The sequence below is a fragment of the Lichenostomus cassidix genome, chromosome 9, assembly GCF_008360975.1.
Source record: "Lichenostomus cassidix isolate B80296 chromosome 9, HeHo_3.0, whole genome shotgun sequence".
Lineage (NCBI taxonomy): Eukaryota > Metazoa > Chordata > Aves > Passeriformes > Meliphagidae > Lichenostomus > Lichenostomus cassidix.
In genome coordinates this window covers 21,048,569-21,068,211 of record NC_139490.1, presented here as the reverse complement: position 1 = coordinate 21,068,211, position 19,643 = coordinate 21,048,569, and the positions used below count along the sequence as shown (strand labels likewise).

The window sequence follows — 19,643 nt, the reverse complement described above, 5'->3', positions numbered from 1 at the left end:
CAGGCTAAACACCCCCAGCTCCCTCAGCTGCTCCTCACAGGACTTGTGCTTTAGACCCTTCCCCAGCTCTGTTCCTCTCTCTGGTCTAGTTCCAGCACCTCAATGTCCTTCCTGGATTCAGAGGACTAGAACGGGACACAGCACTCAAGGTGTGGCCTCATCACTGCTCAGCACAGGGACAATCACTGCCCTGGTCCTGCTGGCCACACTACTGCTGACACAGGCCTGGTGCCACTGGCATTCTTGGCCACCTGGGCACACCTGAGTTCATGTTCAGCCACTGTCGACCAGCATCCCCAGGGCCTTTTCCTCTGGGCCACTTTCCAGCCACTCTGTCCCCACCCTGTAGAGCTGAAGGGGGTAATTGTGACCCAAGTGCAGGACCTGGCATTTCACCTTGTTTAACCTCGTGCAATTGGCCTCGGTCCATGGATCCATCTTGTCCAGATCCCTCTGCAGAGCTTTCCTGCCCTCCAGCAGATGAACAGTCCAACCAGCTTGGTGTCATCCATGAGTTCGCAAAGGGCAGACTCAGTAAGTTACAGGACATTCTGCTCGCCTCAAAACCTGCTCAGCTGGGAGACCCAGGAGCACAGCTGATGGATGGCAGAAGGTGCAGCAGCTCCTCAGGGTAAGCTCACCACAGCCCCCATGTACCCAGCCCCAGAAAGCTCAGGGGGCTTTTCAGGGGTCGCTCTTCTTTACCTTACCTGTCATATTTTGCAAAATGCATGGCTAATTTTGATACATAAAGTGTGTGGAGGATTGGGTATTGCATCCACCACAGACAGTCAGGTTAAGCCCAGCATTGCTGGTCTGAAACTTTCCCAACCTGTGCCTTAAAAATCATCAGATGGCTCTTAAACTTGAAATTATTAATGCAGATAAACTGGAGTTTTAATCTGCGCTGTGAGTCCCCGAGCCTTTTAGAGATGTCTTGAAAACTCTGAAACCCAATGAGATGGTCCATGGTACTTGGGAGGCTTCAAACTAGCTGGGTCTGTGCCAGCCAGCTGGGACCAGCTCTGGCTTGTGGTTAGGGACTGCTCACAGCATATGGGGTAGGGGGACATTCTCAGCTCTGCTAAAATTGAGGGAACATTGAGTTCACTGCAACACACTGTAGCAGAACTGCAACAGGGGAGAGGGATAAATAAAGGTACTTTTAGGAATGTGACCTAGTTAATTATGGCAGTTGCATTTTGCCACCACAAAGAGGCCAGGGAATGCAGGAACAGAAGCAAAGCCCATTCTCTAAGCTGTTGAAGGCTCAGGAAGGTGTGGAGCTGCTAAGCCTTGCACAGCAAATCTAGTTCCCTAATTTGTTCTGGTGCAGAATTTCAGTACAAGTGGGCTCTGGTGGGTAGGGTTAAGTGTACATGATGTGCTGCTTAGCGTGCTAAATCCATCATATGGAACTGCTGACTGACAAAATAAGCACAGTCAACATAGCATGCTGTGGAGAAAAGCAGTGCAGACTCTGACATTAGCTGATGGGTTGAAAAAGCAGTTTGGTTTTTATTCCTTCTCCAGTTTAGTGGCTTAAAAACCCACCACCCCTCAGTAGTAAAAACAAAATGTGCATAAAAGCAGAGATACTGGTTTACAAAATTTACCGTGGTCTTTCTGACCAGAAGTTTAATTCCCTGCGAATGTGCAAGATGGTTTGGCTTTAGGAGGCAGAGCTAGTTGTGGTCATTTAGTGTCTTTGTCAAAGCAAACGTATTGATTGTACCCAACTGCTCTGAAGCAATTCAGAAACAGGAAATACCAATACAGCAACCAGTAGCATATTGCCCAGAGCAACATCTGTGCCCCAAGCAGCTTAGTCTAAACAGTACAAATCTGTTGATAACACAATGTCAAATGGTAAATCTGGATCAGCGTTGCATATATCCAAGATTAAGCACTTCTGAGTCAAAGCCTTCAACTCCATTAAAAAAGAAATAGGTCTTAATTCTATCTTGGTACAGTGGTGTTAGTGTGGAGTTACTTCAGTGATTTCACAGACCTTATAAATGGTAACTGAAATGACCAAGGTATGTCAGCCTGAGCTGTCTACAGTCCAACTAAATGAGAACTGTTGAATAAAGGCTAGTAAACATGTCAAGACAAAATAATTACACTTAAATATAGAATTTTATTGCTATGGTTATTTTGCTATAAATTAATAATGAGAATGAGGATATACAATAAAAGCTGCAGTAAAGATAGGGAGGGCACAAGAACATAAAGGATCTGGTGGGGAAACTTGTTGCATGCTACTCTCCATGACTTACACACATCTTAGTCTTATGTTGAGGAGGAAAAGCACAAACACATCTGAGGAACATGGGTGTGAATTTTCTCCTCTATTCCACCTGCACGGCTGGTTCCATCACCTACTGAATCTTCACTGAGGAACAAAAGTAAGCCAGTGTTGGATGGCATGCAGGGTAGCTCCATCCAGACACTGCCTGGAATGTGCTTGAGCACTGGGGAAGATGTGTCTTTGCTGGAAGTCAGGGCAGTTTTCTGTACAGAAACACTTCCCACTCCCTCCCCTCTAGTCCAAATGCCTTTAATGACTCACTAAAAGAGACTGGCTCTCCCCCAGATTTATGCAAAAGAAGCCAACAGCTATGTTTTCACTTGTAACTAAGAATGTGGGAGGGGACCCCTGGTTCACCTCTTCAATGTGGTCAGACTTACCAGAAGGCTGAGCATTCCCACCCCACTCTCAGGCAGCCAGGCTCTGCCCAGCTGTCCATAACTGAGCCCAAAAGTAACTAGTCCCAGATGAACATGTAGACTCATGACCTCCATAAGCACTGACACTGAATGCTGAACAGTCTGTCACTGCTATGCAACAGATTTATCCCTACCTGACAGTGTACACTGCACAAAATCAGTGGCACTGTAGTACCTGTGAACCTCCTGTAGCTTTAGGGGGCTTAAGTATTGGGCCCAAAGTAAGAAAGTGTGTGCTTGGGTACTATGCAGATATAACTGGAATTACAGTCATGAATAGCACCATTCAGGAACAAACTATCATTTTAATCTGCTTTGAAAATTAGCTTGCCACACCTGCTGCCTCTTCCCATCACTGCAGAACTTGGCATGGCAGTCCCTCCAAGCCCCAAATCCCCTCTGGCCCTGCTCCTTCAAGCTCACAGCAGCATCCACACCAACTGCAGACTGAAGTACAGAGCTGGGCACAGAAAGGCTGTGGAGTCACAACTTGTGCATCCAGCCAGACATTACTGTAGAATTGACCAAAGCCCCACTCTGTCCTGAGCAACAGGAGACACGGGCAGGTCTTCAGGAAATAAGTCTGAGCTTCAACAACCAGTGACTTCAGGTGGCAATCCCCATGCTGCTGCTTTGTGCACCAGGATGTTGCCACTTTTGTCTCTGCGGTGAGATCAGAAAGGCTACAAGCATCTGCAGTGAGATAACTGTGCTCTTGATTTCATGCTCTAGCACAGTTTTGTACATTTGCTTTCTGGCTTCTAAATGCCTGTGCTTCTGAGATAGAAAAGTAGTTCATGATTTGTATAAAAGCAGCCTATTGTTTCCAAGCTGAAACCAGAATCTTTGGCTTCAATTTGTAGTGTGTTTTTCCATTGAGAATGGTAAGGTTATTTTCTTAATGGAGAATTACTTCAATCTGAACTTTTAAAAAGATAATTTCTTGCTTTGAGTTCAACCCAGGTATGTTTTGCAATCAACAGTCTTTATTTTATATACTTCACTTGAAGAAACCGGGTACCTAGACAGAGTTATCTCCTGAAAACACAAGATATGTTCCCCTGCTGTGTCTAACAGTTCTTCTGAAAAAGAAGCCCAAACCAAAACAAAAACACCTGCTGATTCACTTTGTGTTATCCTTTCCCAAACATGATGAAATTAAAACAAAATCATATGCCCAATTGTTTTATTCTCCCCTACTCCTTACAAGCTAAGAATCAAAGAGGAAGAAAAGGAGATGAAGGCATTCTGCAGAGCTTGCTATTGCAAAGCACAAACCAAACAGCAGCACAGACCTGTAATCAACTTCATCTCTTAAAGGGCTTTTTAAAATGGTTGACATGTTTGTTCACTTACATTCCATCCCTTTCTGACCTCAAGGCTACCATGTCTCTAAGAGAGCTTCAGTACTGTACTTCCAATTTCTTTTAGTTTGGACTAGCAATAGGAAACTTTCACTTTAGTCCTCTCTTGCACATCCTTTCAGTACATCTGACAGAACATGTGCAGCTTGTGTTAAACTGTGAAAGAAACATGCATGCACATTGGTGTACAGCTCAGAGCCAGCCTCTTGAAAGCAGTTTACCTTCCCTGGATTAGGCCAACTCCTGGTAAAGCAGCCACAATTACATCTGTCTGTTTACTTCCAAAGATTCCAGTTAGTTGAGCTAATCCTAAGGGTTGTGAAAGCCTAGTGCTTCCCCTGTCTACTATCCAAACTTTTCTCCAAGACCTCTCTTGCTTAAATAAGTAGGGTAGAGCCAAGAGAGTCTTAGGATGAAATGGAGAAGATTGGGACTTCATCTAAATTTATATGGGTGCAAGTTCTCATCTATTTTCATCTTTCCTGACATGAAACCCTGTGAACCATAAGGAAATTAACCTTCTTCGGAATGGAAGCATAAGTAAGACTTAACATTAAAACAGTATATGGATGCAGGAGGCTGAAAGTGGAAATATAAAAATTAAGTCCTCTTACTCTAAGAACTCAACTTAGGTACCCTGCCTCATTTACCTGAATAAGAAAGCACATGCATTCTTCAGAGCTTTCTTTCCTCTGCCAAGCACAGCTCAGCATGGATTATAACAGGCCACGTAACACACAAAACACCTGCACTCCAGGGTACAGTCCACAGCACACTGTATAAGAACCAGGCATACACACTAAGCCAGCCAAGTTCCTTGGAGTGTTTTCCTCAACAAGTCAGGGAGGGGAGACCTGCTGAATGGGAGGGGCAAATGTGCATACAACAAGCCCAGGCTCAGCTGTGCTCAAAATTAGTTGCAAGGAACCTGTTTCAGGAAACCTTGGTGGCTAAGAGGCAGGCATCCTATCCTAGCCCTGGCAAGGCAGCTGATATCAAAGTACTTGTATGCAAGGTCTACTTCTGTTGCTTGTTTCTCCCCTCCTGACTGTTCCTGCCTGCACAGGGGCTGACAGGCCCAACAGAGCAAGGGCTGTTCAAGCTAGTTCTCCTCCAGCAGACTGTAGAGCAACTGCAGTAATGAGCAGAGACACTGGGCAGTCAGTTCCTCAACAATGCAGCTGGTGCAGTGTCTGAGGCTACTGTTCTGCAGACACTTGTAAAGCTAAAGGGTCATTACTTCCATCTGACCAGAGAAGAGTCATTCAGGATAAAGAGGGAGGTAGAACAACAAACATTGGTCTTCTTGCCACTGGTCATTCACATTTCTGGGAGAATAAAAGAACTGAGGAGTGTTGCCACTTCTTAGTGGTTTGCTCATACATTCTCAAAGACAGCCTCACCTGGATGGTGTAAGAGGCAGGTATAGGATTGCACCTAAGAAAACACACTACCATCTGCAGGCAAGTCTGAAAACAAAAAACCTTCAACATAGCAGACTGTCTAATGCCAAGGAATTTCTGCTGAGCTGTATGTTTTTCCAGGGAATGTTTAAAAGCCAGTAGTACGTGTATACCAATTCAGGGCTCCTGTTAACCTCTTATTTGAACTAGATCTTAGACCTCCCCCAGAAATTTTTTTTTCCTATGGTGTTTACAATAACAGTCTGTTCATAAAGCAGGTGACTGCTACCATGTGACTATGGTGCTCATATTGATCCTTCTAACTCTGAACATCAGACCAGAATTCAGGAGCAGCACATGTCATCTCCAACCACTTAACTAAATGGTGCCTTTAAACTCTCATTAAGACAGTTAAGAATCAGTTATTAAGATGTCACTACTGAAAAATAACTATTGCATTTCTTAAAGTTTAACAGTAAACAACATTGCCAATATATTATTGCACACAATAAAGGTTTTTGGAACTACAGAGATAAGGAAGGGGTAATCTAGAAGACCCAAAATAATGATCCCAGAGCCATTCCAGTTGCTGCTCCAGCCAGCATGCCCAGTGCAAGGTCTCCATCGCTGTCACGGTAACGCTCTCGAATGATGACATGGTTTGCAGGGGGTTGGCCATAAGGTCCTAGGAAATAACAGGTTGTTGCGAGGAGGGCAAAAGAAGAAAAATGTACACAGGTAGAATACATTTCTGATTTGGATTCAGCCTCCACATTAATTAAATGCAAGGGCCTAGCACACTTCTAGCCTTATTACAGCGTAATATCAGTGAGGAAAACTCATCACAAATGTAAAAGTGAACATTATTCTGCAAAGAACCTAGGAATTACTCATATCATTCTATGAAACACTTTGTGGATTTAATGCAAGAAATGGGTCTAAAAATTTATTCACCCTTGAAGTTAAGGCAAATAGTTTAGTTCCTTCCCCTTACCCCCTCCCCGCCAAAAAAAATCTTTCACAGGTCTTGAGCCAGTAATTTGTCTGAAACTGTGTTATCAGTTATTTACATTTACTGTGTCTGCAATTCAGCTTTCACAACCTGGACTGATCTGTGGGGTGGTGACAGCTGCTACATTTCTGTTCAGCTGAAACTTGGCCAGTAGTAAGAAATTAACCTTGGATTCAAGAAGCCACCAATTGACCCTTGCTCTGTAACAGACTTGTACAAGCTTCACCTGTCATGTTTTCTGACTTAGCTCCTACCTACAAAGCAAACATGACAGTACTGTTTTCCCTTCTAGACATTTCAGGAAGATTAAATATTCTTGAAAATCCCACAGTGGTGTTTTGTAACAGCTTCTTAAGTGATCCAACTAATACACCTAGAAAAGGCTTTCACTGACTCTCAACAAAGCACAGCTCTGCCCCCTGAGAAGGATTATGTCACTGCACAGAATGAGCAATGGAGCTGAAAGTTCAGGGGTTAAGTGAGTTACTGGGGTGAACCTGAACCCTAAGGTTTAGTTGCAGTGACCCTAGTGAAGGAAAACATTGAGCCTTGGTTACTGTGCCCAACCAGTAATGAGTATCTTAACACACTGGACTTGCAAACTGGTCAGGGGAGTTACTGTTTGATGCTGCCTTGTTATCATATGGGTTTGGTTTGATTTCCAAGGCCTGTTGAAGTTTTTAAAAACAGTTCTAGGGACTTTCAATAAGCTGCGGCTTTTCAGCTGCTGAGAACCAATAGAACACACCTTCCTCTGTGTTTGCATATATATTATCTGTATCTTAGGACTTCAGTAACTTAGAGGAAGAAAACTTTAAAAGCTTTAGAGGCTGATGCACCTCCCTTGTAACAAAAAAAGGAAAAGGTAATTGAAATAGCCTGAAAAATGTCAAATGGAAAACAAGATCTCCCTCAAAACTGAAAAAAAATTCTTAGTAGAGATTCTTGTTAGCAGTGTCAGATCATAAGCGTTAGTTTTCTCATTTTTATTACTCATACGACTCTAAAGCCCCAGTTCTGTTGAACTGGGTCTCTATGCAAAACTAACCCTAAATTAAGGTGACTATGATTAAAAGCACACCCTACAATGTTACTTCTTGCTTCCTGTTTTTGAGATTGAAAGCTATCCAAACCTGAACAGAGCAACAGCAGACTTCACATGGCTGAAATGCTGCCTCACAGCAATTCTAGCACATGGGGAAGGAATGAGCTACATCCTTGTTCTGGGAGTGGATTTACCTTTGAATCCTGCATTTAAATAATTAAACTAGGTGTAAGAGCATCAGATGAATGAAAAGCTCCATCAGTCCCCAGTATGGAGTACTAAATCACAAAATCACATCTTCTTCTGGCTCTTGTACCCTTCCTTAGAAAACATGCTGTAGTTAGAGAGTTCTGTGAGAGTTCTCTTCAAAATAAGTTTAAAAAGTAATGTAACTATGCTGAAGTCACAATGGTAAGGTTAAATCCCTTAATACCAATTTCACTGCACTCCCTTTGTTATGAGAGGGTGAGCAGACTTGGTTCAAGTTCCAGGTCAGGTTTCTTTCTTTGTGTGCAGGAATGGTGGCTGGTAAAGGATGGTGCTTAATAGAGCTAAAGCCAGAGAGACTGACTCAAATAGTTGCTGTGGGAAGGTGGAGGATGTGGCTGCCAGTGGTTACCTTGGTATGGATACTGATAGGGAACAGCATAGGCTTGTCCGTTGGAGGCATAGAAGATCTGGGGCCCCGCTGGGGGATACGCACCGTTGTACTGATCGTAGCCATAGCCATAAACCTGGGAAATTCAAAAGGACTGTTACACAAGGACACTTTGCTAGGCATCCAGTTAAGCACACTGTTCAATTTGCCTTCCTTTCTAATCTAGTTAAAGTTTCACTAAAATATCCAGTCTATGCTGCTATAGCCAGTCTACTCCCTGGAATGCATTCAGAACAGCTGCTTGAGAAAATAAGCACTGCTAAGCAGCCTTCGCTCTCTTCCCTTCCTGGATAGGCAATGGCAGATGCAGGGCCTGGACCATCAGGCAGAGCCAGAGCAGCCCTGCCAGCTGCTCCTCTCTGCCCTCATGCCAGCAACAGCTCTCTGAGGAGCTTGGAAGTGCCAGGAGGTAGCAGCTGATCCCCAAAAACTCGACCCAACTCTCCTAGAGGGTGCACTGCAAGCAAACGTGAGATTTAAGACAAATACTCTATACTTGTATAGCTGTACACAGAGGAAGCTTCCAGTACCACAGCTAGCTCTTAACAACAGTGAGGGGCTGGAGCAGAGCACATACAGTGCAACAAGCAATACTGCTCCAAACTATCCCCTCACATATTACTGCACATCACTAAGCACATCTAGAAATCCCCAATACAACCTGGTTCTGTCCCAAGGCTGCTCCTTCACTGCAAAAGATCTGTGTATCCAGGAACTGGAGTTACTGTGTTGCTATGACATCTTGGTACAACAAAATCCTTATGTGTTAAAAGTGACAGCTCCAGTCATTACACCCCATTTTTAAAACTCCTGATCTTATACCCTTCCAGGACTTACACAATATGAAAGTGTAGTCACACCTCCTTATGTTTGAAGCTGCACAGCCAATATATTTCAAGATCAGCCAAATAAATTCTGCCCTGTCTCTCAGAAGCTTTCTTTTCCGAGTTGACTGAGCAGCCACCCCTTTATACACCTCCCAACCAAATCTGCCTCATCCCTTTGAAAGCAAATAAGAGTGCCAAAAGATTGATAGTGCCTTACTCTCTCCTGTTGTACAAGGTTTAAAGCTGGATACAGGAGTACAATGCAGCACTTTGTGAGTGCTTGAAGGGAGCTGCTTCTGCTGCCTCACTCATATTAATGCTTCCTGACTGCAACTCTTACCTCAGGTGATGGTGTGGCATAAGCTGTGTAGGGAGGAGGGGCTGAGGAAATGGCTGTCTCATCATACATCACATCAGATCCCACGTAGCCCTAAACAACATGGATATACAGCAGTTATCACCTTTTCCTACAGACAGCCAACTAGAATAGTGTAAGGATTAAAACTTAACAAATAAAAAATAATCTTTAGCCATGCTGCATGTTAAGAAACCAGTGAGTACCTTGTAAAGGCTGCAAAAAGTACCTAGAGAGCAGACCTGGGAGAATACAAATACCTGATCAATCAGAGAAAGGAGCCATAAAATTTTCTCTGTGTGTGCCACAGACATGCATATGTGTATATGCAAGCACATTGGCTCCTTCCACCATTCCATAGCCTCAGATTTAGAAATTACTCTCTTGTTCATCTCCTGTTTTCAAATAAAGAAATATTCACAACTAAGCTAGCTGCTTCCTGGCACCCTAGAGTGGTATCGCTAAGTTCTGCAGAAGCAGCTAAAGGAAACAAATGCAATAGCCAAAAGTGGTACCTGAGGCAAAGGTGGCAACACTTGAGTCCATCTATAATAAGTTCTTAAAGACAATCAAGATTTCTTACACTACCCTTGTATTCTTGCCTCTAATATCCAAAATCTACAGTGATGCTCTTATTCCCTTTTCCAAAGCAAAAGCCAGCTCCCTTTCTTTAATTCAGAAGGGAACATTTTAATTACTCAAAAGCAAATGTTCTATTATCTTCTTGTACTTGGACTGATGAAATGACATTTGAGAACATAGTATGGTTATATCATAGGTCAAACTCGTGGGGAGTCTAAGGATTGCTTGAAACACTGTTAAAATACTATATGAAGTGGTATTTCCATCACCTGAGAGATCTGCTCACTATCATAGCAGTAAATATGTTTTGCCCTGCCACAGGGATCTCTGTAGAACCTATGCACAAGCCTGCAAATATCTGTAAATCATACAGTTCTCAAAGCTAAGGTGATCCCCCTGCTATGCCAGTCAAGTTAGGAGGCGCTGCTGGATGCTTGGAATTTTTGAAAACTGTGTCACACACCTACAGACTCAAACCCACTTAGCCAGTTAGTCTAAGTCCTTGTTGCAGACCTTTAATAGCTTTGGAAGGTGTTAATTTATGTAACTACTTGTGTGGAGGGCTACCTGCTCTACTTCGAGTAGTAGGGGTCTGCCATGGATGACCAAGGTCAGCACTGCCAAGTTCTGAGCCAGCTAGCAAGGCTGGCAGCTGTGTCAGAGGCATGAAAACAGCAGTTCCCATCTCCTGAAATCAGGATTCACCATCTCGCACACAGGTGAGATAAAGCCCCTAAAACTAGAGCAGACTAGGAGTGTTGTGTCCTCTGCATGAGGACAAATCCTTCACTTCTCATTTAAGGCCACAGGCAGTGTAGCATGGCTGCAGTCAGAGGCAATCATGTCTAGGGTAGTTTTGCCATGACAAGTGTTTGCTTTGGGTATCCACAAATCTAAGTTATTTCATCTGACAGATGCCCCAGTATAGTGGCAATGTTAATGTGACCCATCAAAAACTGAGATAATCTACAAAACACAGCATTTCCCCTGAAACAGAAACACCTCGAGTTGTTTCAGTCTAGTCATCCAAGGAAAGCTAGTGCTGCAGAGTACTCTGGAAGGCAGTCTAGAGGATGGGTGAATTAGCAACACCCACAAGTGGATGGATGTGGCTGCCCAAAGATAAAGTTTTCCAGAAGACTCACAGAGAGGCTTCTATAATTTCTGATACTCTCCACAGCTATGCAATGCAGAGGTAATACACTCCTCCTCAGCATGCCTGCACTCCCCTCCAAGCATCTCACTCTTCCCCATGTCTCTGCCAAGAAGCATCCCACAGTGTGATGGATCTACATTAACAAACAGCTGCTGTGTAGTAAGCTTCCTTTAGCACTGCACCCACCTGGGAGGCAACAAACACTAGGAGTGAAAAGTTCATTTTTGCTGTTGCAGAAGATTTGTTTGTTGCCCACAGACTCAGTGCCCACAGACCAGCTTTCCAAACATTTACTTCCACACAGAGCAATCATTCCTTAAAATCATTATTTTCCACACAGCATGTATTTGCCTGTACTTGGCTGCAAGGATGACATGTGCTTGTGATCCAGATAATCATTCTTCTCCCCACCCACAAACCTTACCAATCATGCTCATGACCCTGTTTTTCTCCATCAGAGAAGGGTGGAACATGATTTCAGAAGTAAACTGCTGGACTACACATAACACTGATGTGCTGCTTCTCTATCAGTATAAAATCTAGGTAGGACACTCACTGTGTTTGTTCTGGCATCCTGGAGAGCAATTTTCCATGCCCTGCAAAAAAACCCCATTGGTTAGTGGAACACTGATAAAAATTAATGCCACCTTTTTCTTTTAGGTCAATGAAACAGCCACGGTTAGCAACTAGAGGTACTGCAGGAGCACAGTTTAAGATACTGCATGTGCCAAAGCCTAGTGATACACTCGAATGCACAAAAGTGTTACACCAAGACTGAGAAATAATTACTTTCTTTGCAGAACTGAGGAAGAATGAGGAGGAACACGAGGAGAAATGGATGCAGTTTTGGAGGTCCTTGCCACAAGCGTAACAGGTAGGAAATATGCAGTCATGCTTAGGATAAGGTAATAGGAAGAGATGCACCCCTGCCTGAACAGTTCATCTGTGCTGATCAGAGTGTGGGTCATGCTGCTACTGCAGTTCCCAGGAGGCACATACACCTCACCCAGCTCCTCCCCTGCCATGGGGCTGTCAGCATGCTCCATGTACCACACTTCTTGGCAAACAGTGACGATAGAAGTTACCTAACTCTACACAGCCAAGCTCAGCTGAGAGTTCACAATAATGAAGTATTCTTCCTTTCACTACTGGGCTGTCCTTGGGCTATGCAGCATCATGTGCTCTTGAAGAATGGCAAAAATTTTAAAAAATCTTTTTGACAAGTCTTGCATTAATCATATTAATCAGATTCTTCTACTCCTCCTCACCCTTCAGTGTTTTCAGTGACTTAACATGTGGTTAGTTTGCATAAGCTAGACAACTTCTAGGAGAGCTATGGGGTTTTTTGTCATTGAAAACCTGCTTTCATTTGCTTGAAAACTTTTTAAAAACATATCTGTGAAAGTTAGAAGGGAGGAAAATAACTAGGGAGAGAGATAAAAGAGTGAGAACCAGCAAAACCATTATTCCCTGGCTTTCTTACAGGCAGTCATCTGCACTCTCTGCACAGAGGTTGACTGTCTTCCCATCACGGCAAACAATCTGCAGTAAACAGTCTCTCTGCTTCCCCTCTGGAGGCTGGAAATCTGAGAGAAAAACAGAGATGAGTTACAAAGTGCCTATAACCAGAATTACATTATCATGTGTACAAAAAGGGAGTCAGTTTATGCAAGTCTGGACAAAACAAACTAGGGCCAGTTTGTAGCTGCCTTCCATGGCAACAAGTCACAGAAGAACACGTGTTCTTGCTCTTCAGAGTGTCCTGAAAGCTCTGAACACCTTTTCTACAAAATGCAAGTGTCTTACAGCAGAAGCAATCCATACTTAGCAATAAGTATTCCCCAGCACTTGTGTCCTTCCCTTGTGTTAGCACCAAGTGGAGCACTAACAAACGCTAGAAGTGAACTTAGGAAAAACACCTGCTGAGGTTTCCCATTTCTAGCCCTGCTTTTCAGTCCAGCCAGCACCAGGAACACTGTATCAGACACACAGCCTACTGTGAACATCCCATTCTCCTGCATGCACTGAGTTTTAAAAGGAAGTATCAAACCCTAATCTAATCTATGCTATGGTGATATCATGCCCTGGGTATCTCTAAAGCAGTTTAGGAGTCGGTGGGGTTGAACTTCTTGGCAGGAGCGGGGATTCAAGAACAATGAAGTTGCACACATTTTGGACATGTTCACTTCTGCAGTAGTGCTGTGTATGTTATGCTGGGCAGGCACAGAAGTTGTAAAGAATTTCTGGATACACAAATCCTGAAGATTTCATTATTACCTCGACATTCATTCCCCACTCTGAGGTTGATGCAATGGATTCGCATGTGGATTTTATCTTCTAGATCATGGCGGTTTTGATCATCATAGAATATTAAGCGGCCATCAGACCACAGATCAAACCAGTTCTTCTTCCAACGCCGTAAAATAGTACCTAAAAACCAGACAGTTACTTTTGAGGGCACATATTGGAAAATGTTTCTGTCCTAGAGTTAATAAAAAATAAACCAAGAAATACTTCACAGTTGCCCCAGACAACATCCCAAAGTGCCAAGCAAAATCCTATATTACAATATCCCCACTTGGGAACATTAGAGAATTGGGTGTCATATTTTAGCTAGGATTCAAAGCAAAGCTGGTTTTAAGTGTCTGACCTGATGCTTGAGTTCTAACTTGCTGTGGGAACAAGCAGAGGGCATGACTAATTGAAAAACTAAGTTAAGGTGTCAGGTAAAGTTACCAAGTCTCCACCTTACAGCACTAATTACAGAGCAGCATCTGAAGCTGCATGCCAGTCAGACATCTCAGACATGGTATATCCTGTTTCCCAGTGGAGTACCCAAAGGTCACATGGGAATGCTGTCATGACAGGTCATTTTGTGATGTGTCCTAAAAGTAAAAAGAAAAAAAAACAACCAAAACCAACCCACAGAGCTAGAGGTTTGTTTTTAGAAAACCTGGGAATTACTAAGTTGCTCTGATGTTTTCTGAGAAAGTCACAGTGAACAGGGAGAGAAGGAAGAGAAAGACACGTTACTTACTTTGCCGGAGCAGCCATCCACTCTTCACAAATGCCATTGTTGCTTAATCTAGTGGACAGAAGAGGAAGGGGGTGGGGGAATGTGGAAGAAAAGCAGTTTTCAGTATTTCATAAGACATTAGAAAGAGGCATCTCAGTATCATCTGTTATAGCTACATGCACCCAGCTCAGGTTGCAGAGAGACACAGTAGATCTCAACTGAAGATACTCAATAAAGCACAACTGGCATTGTAGAACACAGTGGCTATCAGAGACCACCTTTAAGTTCAACTAGCAGACAACAAGCTTATGGCTACTGCTCTTAGAAAATGGGGATGTGACTGCTTCCTGACTCACCACCAGTTCCTTTTAAAGCTGTTCTCTCTACATACGTGTACTTCCCATATTCTGCAGTCTCAAGTTACCAAGCACCCTCACTTCTTGTCTTACCTCTCTTCTCTTTTTCTGTACTTCCTCTTCCGTGTTTTTCATTCACTGGCTCAAAGTCCAGTCAAAACAAAAGCTGGAACAGTTTAATCTTAAACAGGAAGGAGGAAGCTGTTTTTATGACTTGTATTTCTTTCAAATCCTCACTAGCTCACTCCAAGAAGAATTAAAATAAGTAAAAGATAAGCCCATAAAGTAAGATTCCAAGTTCTCCTCAGCTTTTAAATGAAGCTTGAAATAGCATGGCAAGGACTCTGTGTTAAATTCAGGTTATCACACATGATGCTAAGTACCCAGCCACTGCACTCTGGTTTATGAGCATGCTGAAAAAAGAGATCAGGCAGGGGATATATTGGAAAATGAGTTTTTATTTTATAGCCTAATGGTGTTCTGATTATTGTTTTAAAAGAGATTATAAAAACTCAACTATCCAGGTGCAATTGAACTAGAAAAGCAAGAACAGAAGCATTTTAAGCCTCCCCTGAGAAGGCTGCTTTTTAGAAATTACTTTGTGGGGCCTGTAAGCCAACATGAGAGACAGACACTGAAACCTAACAACTAAAATTCTGCTTGTAGCAGCATAAAGGGGAGAGCATGAGGGGGTGAAACGTGGCATACTGGATTTGATAGAAAGAGGAACTCCTCCCAGACAAGGCATATGTTTAAAGCTGAGGAGAAGGGAGAAAAAGAAGAGTTTTGTAATCTTCTAGTAAAATATAAAATTAGTAAGCATCTGTCTATTTCCTGATCTAATGGGATGTTACTTGTAACTGTGTCCTCTTCTGAGTACTGGGCAAATACTGTAGCCCACAAGATTATAACCATCAGGATGTCATATTTAAGGAATGGCACATGCAGCACAGGCTTGGATATGATGGTGAGAAGCACCTGCAGGTAAAGTCTGAACTCCAGGATAAACCTCTTATTCTTGACTTTTGTACCAGCTTGCTGGGAAAACAAACATTCAGCTGAAAGCCCACTGAAGGGGAGTGTCAGACTCCTGTCCTGCTTTACTCATGGTCAGCTGGTCCTGCTCTGGGGTCTAAGCATACTCTTGTCACCTAGCTACAGAGAGTAAGCTCCAGAAACAGAGGCCATTTTATTCTTCCAAAGTAACAAAGTGTGGTACAAAGGACCTGAGCCTCTCTCTGCCACCACCTTAGTATATGCTCCTCTCTCCTTGATTCTCCTTTACAAGGAAATAGTCTACTTGCTATTCATTTTCACAGGAATGGGTGTCTCTAATGGTGCTTCCATATCTTCCAGTTTGCCCAATAAGGTGAAATCACTAATTCCAGAGGCTGTTTCATAGTCTGTGAGCAAGCAGACTATGACATTTGCATGAACATCAGTTGTGCTGCAAGTGTTAGACTAGGTCCTGGAATGTTGTTGCTACCTTTAAACCTACTCTGTTACACAACAGCATGATTAGATTTAAGTTAGACACAAAAAGGGGAAGAACCAAAGAAGAAAACCTTTCTCTTGACAAACTGAGTTTTGCCTGTGATTACAGAAGGGCTTGCAAAGTCTCACATTCAGAATGTCTCAGAACCATCTAGGCCTGCAGAGCAAATGGGGCTTCAGCAGCTGAACAGCACCTTCAATGTAGCCTCAGAAGCAACAACTACCCTTTCCCAATTCAGAGTTTAAGCACCCAGAACTTCAGCTCTGGAGAGATAGCAAGGAATTACACAGAACAATCTGTCAGCACTTGAAGTAGGAGGTGCAAAAACAATTAGATATTCTTCTCTGGTCCTTTTTAAGCACAAGGGCTCATCTGAAGTCCTATACAGTATTCACAGCCCACCCACATGATGTTTAAAAGTATATTTGCAGAGCTAGAAGATAGCCTAGCAAGATCAGCTGCATCTGAATAGTATTTACTTGTTAAACTAGCCCAGTGCCACTAACATGAAAAATGGGACTTAACCAAAGATAAATTAATTTATCACCAATCTGTATAAAAGTGTCTTGGTGACTGAAATCTAGAAGTAGTAGCACTCTAAACTGAATTCAAGTTAAGAGTAAATGTAGCAAAGGCGTGAGACTATTAATTTCTGCTCCCTGTGGAACAGCAATTTTCTGCATGGAATACAATGTGGAATATCCAACAGATTCTTCCAGTCTTCTTCTCAAACTCAGTTGGCTGGTTGGGAAAAAAACCCACTTGAAAACAAATCAAGCGTTTCTCCTTGCAGCTTGTAATCACTAGTGCAATTTCGGATAATGCAGTTGAGCTAGCAATGGACCCGATCCTGCAATCCGTGTAGATGGAAAGAGCTTAGACAGCAGACCCGCCAATGGCGCTGAGCCCGCCGTGACCAGCAGTGCCCACGGACACCTCGCGGTTACTTTACTCTCAGTACTTCGAGTACAGTATAGAAAGCTCAGTGTTCAAATGTAACCCTACCCGCCCCCTCCTGCTTTGAACAGCGCAAGTTTTCTATTTCTGGCGCTCCCTGGCTCTGCCCCAGCGGCGCGCAGGCCCTTTTTTCCCCGTGAGCTGTCTGTTTGCCGAGCCAGCGCCGGGCGCTAGCGGGGCAGCGGCTCCGTTCCAACCGTGCCCGTGCGGCAGCGGGCGGTGCTCGCTCCCACCTCTCCTGTCCCACTGCCGACAGCCCCACGACAGCCCCCGGGCCCATCGGGGCGGTGGCCGCTGGCCCGCGGCTCTGCCCGGCCAGGGCACAGCGGCGGCTCCGCTCCGTCCCCGCCAGCCGCCGCCGGGCAGCGGCCTGGGCCGGGCCGGGCTGCCCGAGAGCCGCGTCTCGCCCTCCCCCGCCGACAGCCGGGCCCCGGCACCGCTCCCGGGGCGCCGCTCCTGGCCGCTGCCGGCTCCGAGCCCCGCTGACCTTGTCTGGGCTGGCGGCCGGGCCGTCCCCCGGAGCCGAGCCCTCGGAGCCCCTGTCCCCCCCGTCCCCCACCGGCCCTACCTGCCGCCGCCCCGCGCCCGCCGCCGGCCCCGCTCCGCCCGCGGGCAGCGCCAGCCCCGTCCTGACGTCAGCCCGCGCCGCCCGGCCCGGTGCCCGCACGGAGCCGCTGCCGCGCCGCCAGTGTCCGCGGGGGGAACGCGCCTGGCCCCGCCCGGAGCGGCGGGACAGCCCGGATAAGGCTCCGATCTGCTGGGGGAGACGGGCGGCGGGACACTGACCCCGTTCCCGGTAATGCCTTCCCCCGGCACGACGCGCGGCTTCCCGGCGCTTTAAATGTGTCGCCTCCTGGCCGGGCGAGCGGCCGGCACGGTGTCGGCCTCACGGCACTAAGGCGATCAGGCTTTGCTTCGACATTTTCTGATCTCACGCCACGGAACCGCAACAGAGAGTAGCAGTGGCTTTGTTGAAGCCGTCACGCAAGTATTGGAGGGCAGGAAAGGCCGGCTGCTCTGTGACCTCTTACATAAGGCAGGCAGCAGCCGCGCCTGGGCCGTGCTGGCATGACAGCTCTGCACTCTATTGGGGTCAGTGCTGCCAGCACGCTGCTCAGCCGCACTGATGGGGAACGCACTGTGGCACTAGTTAATTAGCTTGTGAATTCAAATCGTGTTTCCATTTCTAACCCAAAATATATGAGATAGTTACTGTCGAAAATGAGAACAATTTCCTATGGAGATGTAATATTTCCCCCGGTTAATGGAATTTCCTATTAGAAATTTTCCCGGGCTCATCCTGGTGACATAGGAGGGAATACCACTACTATAATAGCAGTAGGTAAAAAGAAAAAAAAAATCATTAACTAATTTGCTTCAATAAATCTGCTTGTTTTAAGAGTAGATAATACAGAAATAATATTCATCATAGGTACAATTTCACTTAATCTGTCAACAAGCTCCTCAACCTCCTCCTACCCATCTATTACCTCTTCTTGAGCACAATAGCAGATCTAACTGGAAATTACATAGAAAGCCTGTATCCCTGTACTTCAAGGCTGTAGTGTAGCCTTTGTTTTCATGTATGTTTGAAGGACCAGAAAAGTGCTGTAGGCACAACAGGAGGGATAAAAAGAGATCATCTATCAGTGAACACAACAGGTTTCAGAAAACACCAGTAAATGAGATTTGTGTAGGTCAAATTCAATTTATGTTGGAGTCCTTTCTCTGAGGCTAAAACTGTCATCTTTAATTTCTGAAAAAGTATTTTCAGAAACTTGGAGGTATTAGGTTGGTGGTGGAAGGCAAGACAACATTTATACGGGGAGAGTGAGCAATTTTCTTCTGGAATGAAAAATTTGGGAATTCAGCAGATTATATCCTGGGTGAACTGTCACTAGGGGACAGCTGCTTTTTTGGCAGGTGTTCAAAATATTGGCTATCTGGGTTCACATAGAAGTTTAGTTTTCAGATTAGGTTTTAAACCATTTTAAACTTCATCAAGGAACTGTTACGGTGTTTCCTGAATGAATTACCTCCATGGGTGCAGAGCATCAACACTGTTTCATAGCTGTTTGGGACCATGTCCTGTGCTACACCCTCCTTGGAAACTCGGTCAGGGCTGTGAACCCATCGTCAGCCTGTTGTCATGGTGGTTCCACAGGAAGTGCCACACAGGTGCCATCTGAGGGTGCAGGACAGAGGCACAGACCCAGGAAAGATCTTCAGTCTGCCAGAAACTCAAGCATATGCTGGAAACCCGTACAAACATCTCTTAGGATTATCATTCTGAGATCTTTTGAATTAAACATGTTGGGTTCCTCATTTGCTGAAGAAGCTTTGATCAGTAAGTTTCTAATTAGCTGTGCTGCAGAGCTAAAGGCCTGAGTCTCAGTACCCTGAGCAAAAGAACTGGAATATTTAGGTGAATGCTATTAGAACTGGGGATTTCTTTTCAAGTCATTTGCCAGTGAAGTGTGAAAGTGAAGGCTTTTGTTCAAATGTTCAGCCTATTCATAATTGCACTGTCAGTTTGGTGACTTCCAAAGCATGATGTAAGATTCATCCCTCACTAATAACTTCTGAAAAATGTTTGGAATGTTAAAGATTTACCAAACCCCCCTTTTTTTTACTCCCATTCATGTTCTGAATCAAAGAAACCAAGGCTGAAGTTCAACTTCCCCATT

General features: G+C 44.5%; 2 protein-coding genes across 4 annotated transcripts in view; one reads left to right on the top strand and one right to left on the bottom strand.

Annotated features, from left to right (window-relative positions):
* Nucleotides 1-2,120: 2,120 nt before the first annotated feature.
* Nucleotides 2,121-17,923, bottom strand: PLEKHB2 (pleckstrin homology domain containing B2). 3 transcript variants are annotated; one of them, XM_085069774.1, is made up of 8 exons: nt 17,525-17,923; nt 14,170-14,217; nt 13,410-13,562; nt 12,616-12,718; nt 11,689-11,728; nt 9,380-9,469; nt 8,174-8,288; nt 2,121-6,182 (listed from the first exon to the last, which is right to left on the bottom strand). In XM_085069774.1, the coding sequence occupies exons 2-8, from the start codon at nt 14,204-14,206 to the stop codon at nt 6,046-6,048; spliced, it is 675 nt and encodes a 224-aa protein (XP_084925900.1). In that variant the 5' UTR covers nt 14,207-14,217; nt 17,525-17,923; the 3' UTR covers nt 2,121-6,045. The 3 variants fall into 3 exon arrangements, with proteins under 3 accessions (XP_084925900.1, XP_084925901.1, XP_084925902.1); XM_085069775.1 differs by lacking the exon at nt 17,525-17,923 and adding an exon at nt 17,444-17,505; XM_085069776.1 differs by lacking the exon at nt 17,525-17,923 and adding an exon at nt 14,598-16,973.
* Nucleotides 11,947-19,643, top strand: part of FAM168B (family with sequence similarity 168 member B) — a 50,215-nt gene continuing 42,518 nt past the window's right edge. Inside the window, exon 1 of the mRNA XM_085069777.1 lies at nt 11,947-12,006. Coding sequence (XP_084925903.1) covers nt 11,967-12,006 — 40 coding nt within the window. The 5' untranslated portion in view covers nt 11,947-11,966. The remainder of the gene's footprint in view (nt 12,007-19,643) is intronic.

What these genes read in the sequence shown, in the direction of transcription:
- PLEKHB2 (XM_085069774.1), bottom strand. Translation starts at nt 14,206, where the DNA reads ATGGCATTTGTGAAGAGTGGATGGCTGCTCCGGCAAA. An exon ending in AGTGGGGAATGAATGTCGAG is followed by an intron (nt 12,719 to 13,409) that starts GTAATAATGAAA and finishes TTTTTCTCTCAG; the next exon opens with ATTTCCAGCCTCCAGAGGGG. An exon ending in GAGAGTGCAGATGACTGCCT is followed by an intron (nt 11,729 to 12,615) that starts GTAAGAAAGCCA and finishes GTTTTTTTGCAG; the next exon opens with GGCATGGAAAATTGCTCTCC.